The sequence below is a fragment of the Jaculus jaculus genome, chromosome 2 (genome assembly GCF_020740685.1).
Source record: "Jaculus jaculus isolate mJacJac1 chromosome 2, mJacJac1.mat.Y.cur, whole genome shotgun sequence".
Lineage (NCBI taxonomy): Eukaryota > Metazoa > Chordata > Mammalia > Rodentia > Dipodidae > Jaculus > Jaculus jaculus.
The window spans coordinates 195366238-195379275 of record NC_059103.1 but is presented as its reverse complement, the minus strand read 5'-3'; the positions used below and the strand labels follow the sequence as shown (position 1 = coordinate 195379275).

The following is a 13038-nucleotide window of genomic DNA, read 5'->3' as shown; positions in this document are numbered from 1 at the left end:
CCTCCCTGCCTCCCTCTTGCATGACAAAAAAAGAAAACATGGCTGAAAATATATGAGGACATATATTAGTCCCGAGTACACTTAGTCTACTGATGCAATGATTTAAAATACTATCACATGTCTAGACTACAATTCCTTTGGAAGAACAAAAACACCACACTACACTGACAGTCTCACCGGAAGAAGTTATGAGCCTGTCAGGAATGTTGTTCTTGGAAGAATTTTAACAATATTCACTACAACAGCCACTAGACACAGGTGGCTATGAATACACAGCTAGTGCCAACTAAGGAATTGGATTTTAAATTTCAATTCATCTGTATATATTTTTTATTTTTTTTGTTTGTTTATTTTTATTTATTTGAGAGTGACAGACAGAGAGAAGGAGGTAGAGAGAAACAGAGAATGGGTGCACCAGGGCTTCCAGCCACTGCAAACGAACTGCAGATGTGTGCGCCCCCTTGTGCATCTGGCTAACGTGGGTCCTGGGGAATTGAGCGAGCCTCGAACCAGGGTTCTTAGGCTTCACAGGCAAGCGTTTAACCATTAAGCCATCTCTCCAGCCCTCATCTGTATATTTAAATAGTTAAGAGTCCATAGTATGGGCACCACAATTCTAGAAGCTACAAAAGTTAAATTTTAGTGAATAATAATGCATTTTACAAATAAACCTTTATTTTTATAAGTGCCTAGGAAATCACATTATTTGCTGAAAAGGATTTTTTCTGGATAAATCCATGAGGCCAGTAATAGTTATCTCTACTCAAGATAAAACAGAGTAAGTCACTGGCAATCCCTACGTGTAGTTCTCACATGTCCTGTTTCTCACTGCTTGGCTTATTCTGTTTGTTTCTTTGAAGCCATTCCTGTCCTAACTTAAAATTTAAAAGTAAGCTTTCAGCAATGAGGGGGACGTGGAGATCACCACTGCGAAGGATGTGGCACTCCGCTGATGTCTTGGGCCCCTGCCCGCCTTCCCATCTAATAAAATGGCTTGAGCGCAAAAAAAAAAAAAAAAAAAAAATTAAAAGTAATGACTTCGCCCTTGTCATCAGCCTTGGTGGTATCTCTCACAGGATATATATCATACCGTTGTGATCTGGGTCTTACCATCTGATGGTGGTTTAATTCAGGTGTCCCCCATAAACTTAGGTGTTTTGAATGTTAGGTTCCCAGCTGATGGAGATTTGGAAACTAACACCTCCTGAAGGCAGTGTATTTTGGGGGGCAGGCTTATGGGTGTTGTAGCCAGTTTCCCCTTGTCAGTGTTTAGCACACTCTCCTGTGGCTGTTGTCCACCTGATGTTGTTCAGGAGATGTCCACCTGCTTATGCCATCATTTTCCCTGCTAAGATGGAACTTCCCCTCAAGTCTGTAAACCAAAATAAACCTTTTTTTCCCCAAAAGCTGCTCTTTGTCATGTGATTTATGCCAGCAAAGCAAACCTCACTACAACAGTAAAGTTGATATCAAGGAGTAGGGTTGCTGCTAGACACCTGACTGTGTGGCTTGAGCCTTTTGGAGCTGATTTTCAAGAGGAATGTAGATGGATTTGAAATCTTGGCCTAAGAGATACCTTGCGGTGCTATAAGCAAGCATAGCTTGATGGACTATTCTGGTCAGAGATGAAAGACCTGAATGCAGTAAGAACTATGAACTTTGAAGTTTGGCTTGTGAGGGTAAGAAAGAGCTTTGCCTGGACTGGACTCAAAGCAGTTTGTGTGAAAGGCTTGCTGTTATGCCCATGTCCTGAGAACTTGTGCAGGGGTGCTTTGCATAGAAATGGACTGGTGTGAGCAAAGAGATATGGCACAGAAAAAGTAAAATCTTTGGCCAAAACTGCTGCCTGTTCAGCTGCATTTGTATCAGAGATTACAACCATTGAGATTGACAGCTGACTTGCATTGGAACAACAGAAGAAATGCAGTCTTTTAAAGGGGCCTGAATGCTCAAGGAGTGTCCTGTTCTTCAAAGTCTGCTTTATCCCCCCTCCCCAGATTAACAAACTGGCACTCTAGCTGGTATTGTGGAGTATATAAAACGCAGGAAAGAGAGGGTTACTGAGTTTGCAATCCAGTCTTGTATTCTGTAAACAGCCATGGGCAGTGTGAAGCATGTTTGCGGGATGCCTGCAGGGAGACCTGATGGAATAGTGAAAATGAACCATGGGTTGCAGTGGAGACCCAGTGGAGATGCCAGGACCATGAGATGGCTGCCAAGGAGAGCTGCTGGCCCAAGATAAAGTTTTTCAAGCTGTGAGTAGCCTTACTGGAGGGGCAGAATTTGAATTCCGGAAACTTATTGCTGGTTAGCATCATCAGACTTGGACACTTGTTGCTGACTAGAGTTGTTGGACTTGGAGCTACAGAGTTTGATGTTTGCCCTGTTTAAATTTTGAATTGGTTGAATATTTCTTTGCTATGCCCAACACCATCTTTTGTGGTGTGAATGTTTATTCTGTGCCATTGTGGATTTGGAGGGAATTTCTTTTCTTTTTGGTATTCTGGCTCACTTAAATGACCTTGGATTACGGAGATGTTTTGAACATCATTGGGATTGATAAAACTATGGAGACTTTTAAAGTTGGACTGAATGTATTATATTTTATATTATATATGGTTATCAGTTTATGGGGGCCAGAGGCAGAATGTGGTGGCTTGATTCATGTATCCCCATAAACTTAGGTGTTCTGAATGCTAGGTTCCCAGCTGATGGTGATTTGGGAATTAACGCCTCTTGGAAGCAGTGTGTTGTTGGGGGTGGGATTATGGGTATTAGACCCAGCTTCCTCTTGCCAGTGTTTGGCACATTCTCCTGTTTCTGTTGTCCACCCTCTGCTCATGCTATCATTTTCCCTTCCATCAAGGAGCTTTCCCTTAAGACTATAAGCCAAAATAAGCCTTTTTTTTTCCCCAAAGCTGCTCTTGGTTGGGTGATTTCTGCCATCAATGTGAACCTGATTACAACACCATCCTTTAAACTGGGAAGTTCAATTTTTTTTAGATCTTCTGGCAAACATTCCAAGAAACTTTAGAACCCAACACCCATAGGTCCAGTAAGGAGTAAAGAAAAAAACCACCGTGCCCTGAGACTCAGGAAGAATGCGAGAAGGAAGGGATGAGTGCCGTTTCCCCTAAACTGCTTTTCCAAGTCCACTCATGAAGAAAGCCCCCCACTTCCGGAGACTTAAGAGACTTGTCTGCATGAATTTTGCGATGCTGACGGAGGTAGGCACTTCGGCTGAAACGTTTCTCACAGTCAGCACACGTGTAAGGTTTCTCTCCCACGTGAGTCCTTCGGTGCCGGATCAGGTTGAAGCTTTGACTGAAGCGCTCACCGCAGTCAGGGCACTTGTAAGGTTTCTCTCCTGTGTGTGTCCGTTGGTGAATCACTAGTGTGGAGCTCTGACTGAACGTTTTCCAGCATTCAGGACATCGGTATGGTTTTTCTCCTGTATGTGTTCTCTGATGTCTAATAAGATGGGAGCTGAGACCAAAAGTCTTTCCACACGCACAGCATTTATATGGCTTCTCTCCTGGAAGGATTTGGCACTCTTCTATCCCACCACAGCTCTGATGCCCACTTTCTCCATGCTTAGAAGTCCCACAGGATGTCTCTCCTGTATGTGTTTTCTGGTGTGTTATAAGGTTTGAAGTTCGACTAAAAGTCTTTCCACATGCTGCACAATCATAGGGCTTTTCTCCTGTATGTATTCTCTGATGTTTTATTAGAGTAGAATTACAACCAAAGCTCTTCCCACATTCCAGGCACCTGTAGGGCTTCTCACCTGTGTGTGTCCGCTGGTGGCGAAGCAGGCTGGAACTCTGACTGAAGTGCTTCCCACAATCAGGGCATCTATAGGGCTTTTCTCCAGTGTGAGTCCTCTGGTGTTCGATTAGAACATAGCTGTGACTGAAGCCTTTCCCACAAATAGGACATTCATATGGCTTTTCACCAGTATGTGATCTGTGATGCTGAGTAAGGTGAGAGCTGCTACTGAAGCCCTTCCCACAGTCAGGGCATTTATAGGGTTTCTCGCCCGTGTGAGTTCTTTGGTGGATAATAAGATGGGAAGTATTGCTGAAGCTTTTCCCACACTCACCACACTTGTAGGGCTTCTCCCCTGTGTGTGTTCTCAAGTGCTGAGTCAGATGAGAACTGTTACAAAAGCATCTCTCACATTCAGAGCATTTATAACGCTTTCCTCCAGAGTGGGTCCTCTGGTGAGCACGCAAATGAGAATTATTGCTGAAGCTTTTCCAACAGTCAGAACATTTGTACAACTTTTCTCCAAAAGATGAATTGCACTGAATAGAGATGTTAGCAAGTTCTCCGGGATGTGATTCTTGATGATGGGAGTCTTCCTCTTCTTTCCCTGTATGATTTCTCCAAATATGAGACTTGCTATTACTCTCAGAGGAATCATGGCACCAGGTCTCATCTTTGGAGCATGTCAATGGTGTATCTCCTGCATCTTCATGCTCATAATTCTGTGGGCTATATCTCTGAGACCATTTTGAAGATCTTCCTTTAAGCTTCTTTTTCTTAGGCTTGTTGTTTTGAACATTTCCTAAATTATTCTTGCTTTCGTCTCCTGCAAGAATAAAACAAACAAACAAAAAACAAACAACAACAACAGGGCAGGGGGCTGGAAAAATGGCTCAGGGGCTAAAGGTGCTTGGTTGTAAAGCCAGCCTGCCTACCTGGTTTGGCCCAAAGTCAATTCTCCAGTACCAGATGCACAAAGTGGCACATGTATTTGAAGTTCCTTTGCAGTGACTTAAGGCCCTGAGGTGCTCATTTATTCTCCAGACGCGTGCGCCCCCTTGTGCATCTGGCTAACGTGGGACCTGGGGAACCGAGCCTTGAACCAGGGTCCTTAGGCTTCACAGGCAAGCACTTAACTGCTAAGCCATCTCTCCAGCCCACTCATTTATTCTCATTCCCCCTCTTTCTCTTTCCTTCCCTCCCCTCTTTCTTCTCACAAATAAGTCCTTAAAAAATAATTTAGGGCTGGAGAGGTTTCTCAGTGGTTAAGGCACTTGCCTGCAAAGCCTAATGACCTGGGTTTTGTTTCCCAGTGCCAGATGCACAGTGGTGCATGCGTCTGGAGTTCATTTGGAGCAGATGAGGCTTTGATGCACCATTGACCCCCACACATACCTCTCTCTCTCTCTCTCTCTCTCTCTCTCTCTCTCTCTCTCTCTGTCCCTCCTTGGAAATAATTTTTTTTTTAAATTTAAATAATTTTAAGCCCAACATGGTAGCATATGCCTTTGATCCTTGCACTTGGGAGGCCGAGGAAGGAGGACTGCCATGAGTTCGAGGCCACCCTGAGACTACACAGTGAATTTCAGGTCATCATGGGCTAGAGTAAGAACCAACCTTGAAAAAAAAAAATTAAATTTGAATATATTCCCTAATCTTTGCCAGATTAGAAAATTCTGAATTACAATGTAAGGGAAGGAATAACAACATAAAATCCCACCAGGTATTTTATATGAAAAATATTTTTAGGGCTTGGGAGGTTGCTCAGTGGTTAAAGGTACTTGCCTGAAAAGCCTGCTGGTCTGGGTCCAATTCCCTAGCACCCACATAAAGCTAGATATGCAAAGTAATGCATGCTTCTGGAGTTCATTTGAGGTGGCAAGAGATCCTATTGTGCCTATATTCTCTCTTTATCTCTCAAATAAATAAACAGTTTATGTATTTATTTGTGAAGGAAACATAAAAGGGAGGGAAAGAAATATTAGGTACACCAAAATTAACTCCAGACACAGGTGCCACTTTGTGCATTTGGCTTTACATGGGAACTGGGGAATTGAATTTGTGTGTCAAGTTTTGCAAGCAAGGGCCTTTAACTGCTTAGACATCTCTCTAGCCCCTATAAATAATTTTTGTTTAAATTTTGAGAGTTAATTTTACTTATTTCACTCTGTGCTCACCAGCAACAGGTGAATGTTGTTCACTACACAGAGGAAGTATTAGAACTACTGGACGCAAATGCCAAAGAGGATACGGCATCAATCTACAGATCAATGAATTAAGCTTTACTCTAGAAGACCAGATAGAGATACTGTGATCCTCCCTGCAGTTAAAACAAGACAATAGCTCAGTTAAAATAGGAGCAAACTAGTTGGGTGTGGTGGCATAAGCCTTCAATATCAGCATTCAGGAGGCACAGGTAGGAAGATCACTGTGAGTTCAAGGCAAGCCTGAGACTACAGAGTAAGACCCTAACTTAAACACACACACACACACACACTACTGTTGTTGTTTGGCTAAATGGATATGTGGTAGTTGGAATGCATGTACCCCATAGACTCAGGGGTTTTATTAAAGCTTATAACTTGGGTCTGTACTGTTGACTGGAGGGGATGTCACTGGGGGAGGAAGCTGGGGTCTAGCCCAAAGTCATGTTTGGGGTAGGACTGAACTCCAGCCCAAAGGTCTGCAGAGAGGTTTGAGCTCTGGGGTCCCTGCTTACTGCAGGTTTCTTTGCTGCTATTTGGTGTTTGTTCACTGGTGGTGGCTTCTCTCTGCCTGGATATATGAATCTGCCATTAAAGGACTTACCCTGGGGCCGGAGAGATGGCTTAGTAGTTAGGGTGCTTGCCTGCAAAGCCTAAGGACCCATGTTTGGTTCCCCAGAACCCAGGTAAGCCAGATACACACGGTAGCCCATACACCTGGAGTTTATTTGCAGTGGCTAGAGGCCCTGGCATGTCCATTCTCTCCCTCCCCCCTCCCAACTCTTTCTCTCATGCGTAAATAAAAATAAAATGGATTTACCCTGGATGTGTAGGCTTGAAATAAATCCATTCCTCCCATAAAGCATGTCTAGTTTGCATGTCCATCCCGGCATTGTGAAGCTGTTTACTACAAGATGTACTGTACACATACCCACCAAACTGCCCTCTAAGTATTTATGTTTATGTTTGTGCTACTCTCACTTTTGGTCAGAAACGTATATTTTTGCAGATGCTGGTGACTATTGGGAAGACTCAAAATGGTCAAAGTTCTGAGAAGAAGTGACTGTGGAGTGCTCAGCACTGCATGAGCTGTCTCTCATGCTCTCCCAGGCACAGAGAACATTGTGGAGGAGGTGGCAGAAAGAATGTAAGAGCCAAAGGCTGGGGAGGGGGTTTTGGAATGCTGTCTTCTGGACATCAAATGGCTACTGTATTCTTGCCCTCACTGTGGCTTACATTACCTGCACAAGACCTGCACAATATTGGGTATGCCAAAATGTCATCATGAATGACGGAGAAGCGGGAAAAGACATTAAAATAGAAGAGGGAGGACTGGAGAGATGGCTCAGCAATTAAAGGCACTTGTTTGCAAGGCTTGGTGGCCTGGGTTTGATTCTCTAGCATCCATGAGAAACAGACAGAAAGTGGCATGCATACATTTTGCTCATTTACAATAGCATGAGACTCTGGCACACCCATGCACACATACATATAGACACTTATGCACACACCCACACAAATAAAATAATATTAGATGTTTAAAAAGTAGAACAGGAAGGACGGAGAGATGACTCAGCAGTTAAGGCACTTGCCTATGAAACCTAAGGAAACCATGTTTGACTCTCCAGATCCCATGTAAGCCAGACACACAAAGGTGAGGCAAACGCAAGGTCACACATGCCCACTATGTGGCACAAACATCTGGAGTTTGATTGCAGTAGCTTAGGCCCTGCTACACCAATTCTCATTCTGTCTCTCTCTCTCTGTCTCTAAAAAAAAATTAATTTAATTAAAAATAAAAGAGAGACTAGTTGGAAAGAAGGGGTTCAGGATGTGAGGATGGGGGACAAAAGAAGGTAATAACAGGGGATTATGATCAAAATACATTATTATACCAGCCTTGGTGGCACATGCCTTTGATCCCAGCACTCAGGAGGCTAAGGAAGGAGGGTTACGGTGAGTCTAAGGTCAGCGTAGGGCTACAGAGTGAGTTTCAGGTCACCTGGACTAGAGTGAGACCCTGCCTCAAAAAAAAAGTATATACATGTATAAAAATTATCAGTTAAGAAGTTAAAATACTGAAATAGAAGCAAATATAGAAATTACAATAGGTACTAATAAAAATAGAAGTGTCCATATATCTAGTTAATCATACATATGACACATGATCATTCCTCTTTTTTTTCTTAACAATAAGAAAACTATGACGAAGTTAACTTATAAGTGACACAGCACAAAATCATACAAAATTTGCCTTATTTTAGTATCTTGTCTTTTCTGCATACTCTCTAGCACATCTTATAATAAATTAATAAATTTCCTAAGGACATGGATCTCTTGGTCATCACCTGATAATGGGCTTTTCAAACTCCCCCATTTTGTAAGATTTGAGTCTGAGTCCAGCAGCTCTTTTCTTTGCTCCATTACACAAGCCAGGGATGGAGAATCCTGTGGAAGAAAACAGAGGTCATGTTTGGGGGTGTTTGTTGAGGTATATTTCTCCACCTTCCTACCAAAACCATCCCATGTTTGTAAGCATAAAATGTTCTATGAATAATAAGAAAAATAAGAAACATGATCCTTACAAGTTCTTTTAAAAAATCTTACCCCAGATGCAAGTGTTTAAATTAAGAGTTAACCTCTTCTTTCATAATGAAATATTTTTTATAATATGTTTATAATTTTTTAATTTGTTTATAATATTTGTTAATTTATAATATTCGTAATTATAATTTACAGCATAATTTATAATTATTAAAGATCTGAGTATTAAGTTTCAAAGACAGCATAGGAACTCTTTAATTGAAGAAAGCATGGCAATTTCCTGAAAAAGGTACTAATAGTACAGCATAAAGCCATCAAGGAAAGAAGATGCAGGTGCAAAATGCAGCTGAAATGACATTTAGTTTCAAAAGAGTAACTTGGTTATTGAAAGAGGTCACCTCTGAAGTCAATTTCATAAGGAATTATTTATATAATTAGAATTTAAGAGAAATCAGAGTTGAAACAATTACAGCCAATGACCCCTCCAAATAAAAGAAAGCCAAAAGAGAGACTTCCCTGTGCTTTGCTCTTAGAGTTCATTCTATTATAACCATAGTATCCAGGTTAGCCTAATCTATCTTTTATAACAAACTATAATCCTTCACCTACTTTAAGGAGCTAGAAAATGTGGTCTGCCAGCAGAAAGCACCTATACATATGGACACAGCACCCACTTCAGGACATAAAGAACAACATGATGTGAGGGGAGGGAGGTGAAAATTGTGTCGCAAACTTGACAACCTGAGTTAAATCCCCAGAAATCCAGGCACAGTGGCAGGTTTCTGCACTGGGAAGGCAGAAACAGGCAGATCTCTGGGGTTCACTGGCAAGCCAGTATAGCCTATTGGCAAGTTCTACACCAGTGGGACCCTGTCTAAAACAGGGTGGATGGGGCTGGGCGTGGTGGCACACGCCCTTAATCCCAGCACTTGGGGGCAGAGGTAGGAGGATCGCTGTGAGTTCAAGGTCACTCTGAGACTACATGGTGATTTCCAGGTCAGCCTGGGCTCGAGTGAAACCCTACCTCCAAAATAAAACAACAACAACAAAGAAACAGTGGATGGGGGCTCTAGAGATGGATGAGCAGTTAGGTTCTTGCCTATGAAGCCTAAGGACTCATGTTGAACTCTAGAGGTCCCACATAAGCCAGACACACACTGACACTGGCATGCCAATTCTCTCTCTCTCTCACTTTTGCTCTCTCTCTCTCTCACACACACAAGGCCAGTCTGTTGGACTTGCCTCAAGAAAGTTTTTTTTTTTTTTTTTTAAAGGTGGATGGTGTATGAGGAATGACATCCAAGGTTGTCTTCTGGCCTCCACATGCTCTTGTACACACCTAGGATCACGTGACACACACACACACATGCTCACTCAAAGAGTAACAGAGGAGCCTGAAAGAGGCAAAGGCACATATACAAAACATACTAGAAAAGAGTAATTCTTAAACTACTAATGCTTTTATATGCCAGGGAGTAATTTAAACAACTGTTTCTCAGGAAACTAAGTAATTTCTAATTCTCAGGACAGCCCAAGCTTCAATAAACAGTTTTTGATTTTTACCTTTAAAGCTATCTTATTGGTTTTTAAGCACTAAGAAGTCTTCTGCCTAGATTTAAAAAGTCAGACGTGAATGGGTTGCATAAGTTTTTTCATGTAAGTGTATCAGGGGAGCTTCCAGTTAGCACACACATTTACTGAAGAGTGCCTGAGACTTGCTTCTATTTTGCTTTGTAAAAGTGGTCATAGCATGTTGCAATTGCCTTATGTAAGTGAAATGGCCATTAAGTTTTCCAATAATGTTGATTAACCTGTATGTTTTAAAACAACATTTCTAGCTGAGAAAAAAGAAAAAAGTCTTCTGAAGGGCACACATGCAGTGTGATGGCAGACTGATTCCCAAGCTGATTGGACGTTACCTTTCACACCATCTATTAATCAACAGAGCAGGAAGCAGTGTGAAAGTACAAATAAGTCTCCAAAAGCACATTGTGGACGCTTCCCTAACCTCATACCCACGTGGGCCAGCATTTCATAAGCTACAAAGGTCAAACAGGCTGAATTGACAAACTTCCAGTTTGAAAAAGAGAAAACAAACAGCTGAAAAACCATTTTCAACGCATTCAAATGGAGTACTATCTGCTGTTTGCCCATTTCTAGCAGAGCAAGACCGTTAGGCAGGCTTGCCGGCCACTGGGGAAGGACCCAAACCATCATGACTGCCTTGGACCCCCCACCTTTGCTTAAAAGGAGAGGGCAAAGTATCAGCTTTGTTGAGGGAAAGCTACCTCCTTCTGGTCAAAAGAAAAAAAAAAAAAAAAAAAAGATTAGAACCCTACGGCCCCAGGTGGAGACGAGTTCCAGGATACCCAGAAAAAGAGTAGGGTTCCTCCCTTGAAAGTTAATCCTATCCATCGCAAGAGACCACTCCTTGCCTAAAGGTTTGTTAAGGAAGCCAGGCGTGGTGGCGGAGGATCACTGTGAGCTCCAGGCCAACTGAGATTACATACTGAATTCCAGGTCAACCTGGACTACACTGAAACCCTGCCTCGAAAAACCAAAAACAGATTAAGGAAGTGGGAGGAACAGCTACCCCCTTCATAAGATAATGTACTAAAAACCCACAGAATCCCCTCCCTTGAGTTGCAGCCCGATCCTCGGAGTTTTATCTCAAAAACGATAATGTCCCCTTTTCTCCCTCTCCATCCCTCCCTTGGTTCCTGGCTCGAATCCTTGGCACGTTTTTCTGGAGACCACCCTCCAGCCCACCATAGCTGCTTGCAAAGCCCCGTTGCTGAATCGGCTTGCAGGACCTTCACTCAGAAGGCATGACTTTCTCTCTTCCTGTTGCCCATGTCTCTCCTCCCAGCACATGCTTAGAGTTACAACTTGTTTCTTTTTCCCTAAAACGCTAAAAAATAAAGATTGTCTTCAAATGGTCCTGCCTTCTTCTGAGTCCACTCCTAAGTACTTTTATAAGCGAGTCTACAAACCCACCAATGCCCCCGTCCCCAACTCCCCCATAACAAAAGTATTTACAAATAGTCTGGGTAACCGATTCCCGTCCCATCATTTCCCACCAAGATATGCTGCATTAGGAAATAAAGAAGCCTTCAGGGACTATGGCTTAGCAAGACCGCGGCCACACAGGGCACTAAGATGTCACTCCACCGAGAAGAGCAGCTTCCACTAATTACCGGGCAAACGATGGCCGCATGGAGCTCCGCACCGCGGGAAAGCCTGCGGGAGGAATCGCGCTGCCGGGAGGCATCCGGAGTGCTCGGGGATGCTCGGAGCCCGTCCCCGGGACGCTGGGAGCCTGTCCCTCCCGGGATGCTAGGAGCCCGTCCCCGGGATGCTGAGAGCCTGTCCACGGGATGCTGGGAGCCTGTCCCCGGGATGCTGAGAGCCTGTTCCCCGATGCTGGGATCCCGTCCCTGGGACGCTGGGAGCCCGTCCCGAGATGCTGGGAACCCGTCCCGGGATGCTGGGAACCTGTCCCGGGATGCTGGGAGCCTGACCCCGGTTGCTGGGAGCCTGACCCGGGATGCTGGGAGCCTGTCCCTGGGACGCTGGGAGCCTGTCCCGGGGATGCTGGGAGCCTGTCCCCGGGACGCTGGGAGCCCGTCCCCCGGGATGCTGGGAGCCTGTTCCCCGATGCTGGGATCCCGTCCCTGGGACGCTGGGAGCCCGTCCCGAGATGCTGGGAACCCGTCCCGGGATGCTGGGAGCCTGTCCCGGGGATGCTGGGAGCCAGTCCCCGGGACGCTGGGAGCCAGTCCCTGGGACTCTGGGAGCCTGTCCCCGGGACTCTGGGAGCCTGTCCCCGGGACGCTGGGAGCCTGCCCCCGGGATGCTGGGAGCCTGCCCCCGGGATGCTGGGAGCCTGTCCCCGGGATGCTGGGAGCCTGCCCCCGGGATGCTGGGAGCCTGCCCCCGGGATGCTGGGAGCCTGTCCCCGGGATGCTCGGAGCCTGTCCCGGGGTGCTCGGAGCCTGTCCCCGGACCCAGGAGCCTCCCGAGGCCCCGCGAGGTGCGCCTCCCCCGGGACGCGCGCGGCCGCCGGGCAAAGCTCACAGCTCCCTCCCCCCGGGAGGAACTCACTATTTCGGGGCGCTGCACCCCAGCTGGCCCGAAGGAAGCCGCCCCTTGCGACCCACCTACCAGGGTGCTAAACCCCCACACCAGGAAGGCAGGAACAGGAAGTTGCCTCCCTCCTTCCCCTTGGCGGGGTCTCTCTAGGAACCAGTACTGGGAGGCTCTCGTTAGCTGAAGCCTGGGCGGGTGGATTCCATCTCCTTACCTGTGGCTGTCATTCCTCTCCCTTGCCAGGCGCCCCATGCAAGGGCCTGACTGCACATTACACTTTCCCCTCCCATCAATTTATCACCACCACCATCATTATGATAGGAGACAGAACAGGGTAACAACCCCCAAAGTAATGTGTTTTGTTTGTTTGTTTTTATTCCTTGACTAAAAGCAGGAAATGTCACTAAGCTTGCAGAAACCTGGATGTTGCACC

At 45.1% G+C, this 13038-nt stretch overlaps 2 protein-coding genes across 6 annotated transcripts; one reads left to right on the top strand and one right to left on the bottom strand.

The window, feature by feature from the left end:
- Positions 1 to 2861: 2861 nt before the first annotated feature.
- On the bottom strand, positions 2862 to 12711 carry Znf572 (zinc finger protein 572). Of its 5 annotated transcripts, none has more exons than XM_045144738.1 (4): positions 12681 to 12711; positions 11714 to 11756; positions 8321 to 8420; positions 2862 to 4594 (listed from the first exon to the last, which is right to left on the bottom strand). In XM_045144738.1, the coding sequence occupies exons 3-4, from the start codon at positions 8394 to 8396 to the stop codon at positions 3093 to 3095; spliced, it is 1578 nt and encodes a 525-aa protein (XP_045000673.1). In that variant the 5' UTR covers positions 8397 to 8420; positions 11714 to 11756; positions 12681 to 12711; the 3' UTR covers positions 2862 to 3092. The 5 variants fall into 5 exon arrangements, with proteins under 5 accessions (XP_045000673.1, XP_045000672.1, XP_045000671.1 ...); XM_045144737.1 differs by having other exon boundaries at positions 12621 to 12697; XM_045144736.1 differs by lacking the exon at positions 11714 to 11756 and having other exon boundaries at positions 12621 to 12691.
- Positions 11724 to 12758, top strand: LOC123458712 (basic salivary proline-rich protein 1-like). The gene has a single exon (XM_045143558.1). The coding sequence runs from the start codon at positions 11724 to 11726 to the stop codon at positions 12756 to 12758; it is 1035 nt and encodes a 344-aa protein (XP_044999493.1).
- The last annotated feature ends 280 nt before the right edge of the window (positions 12759 to 13038 follow it).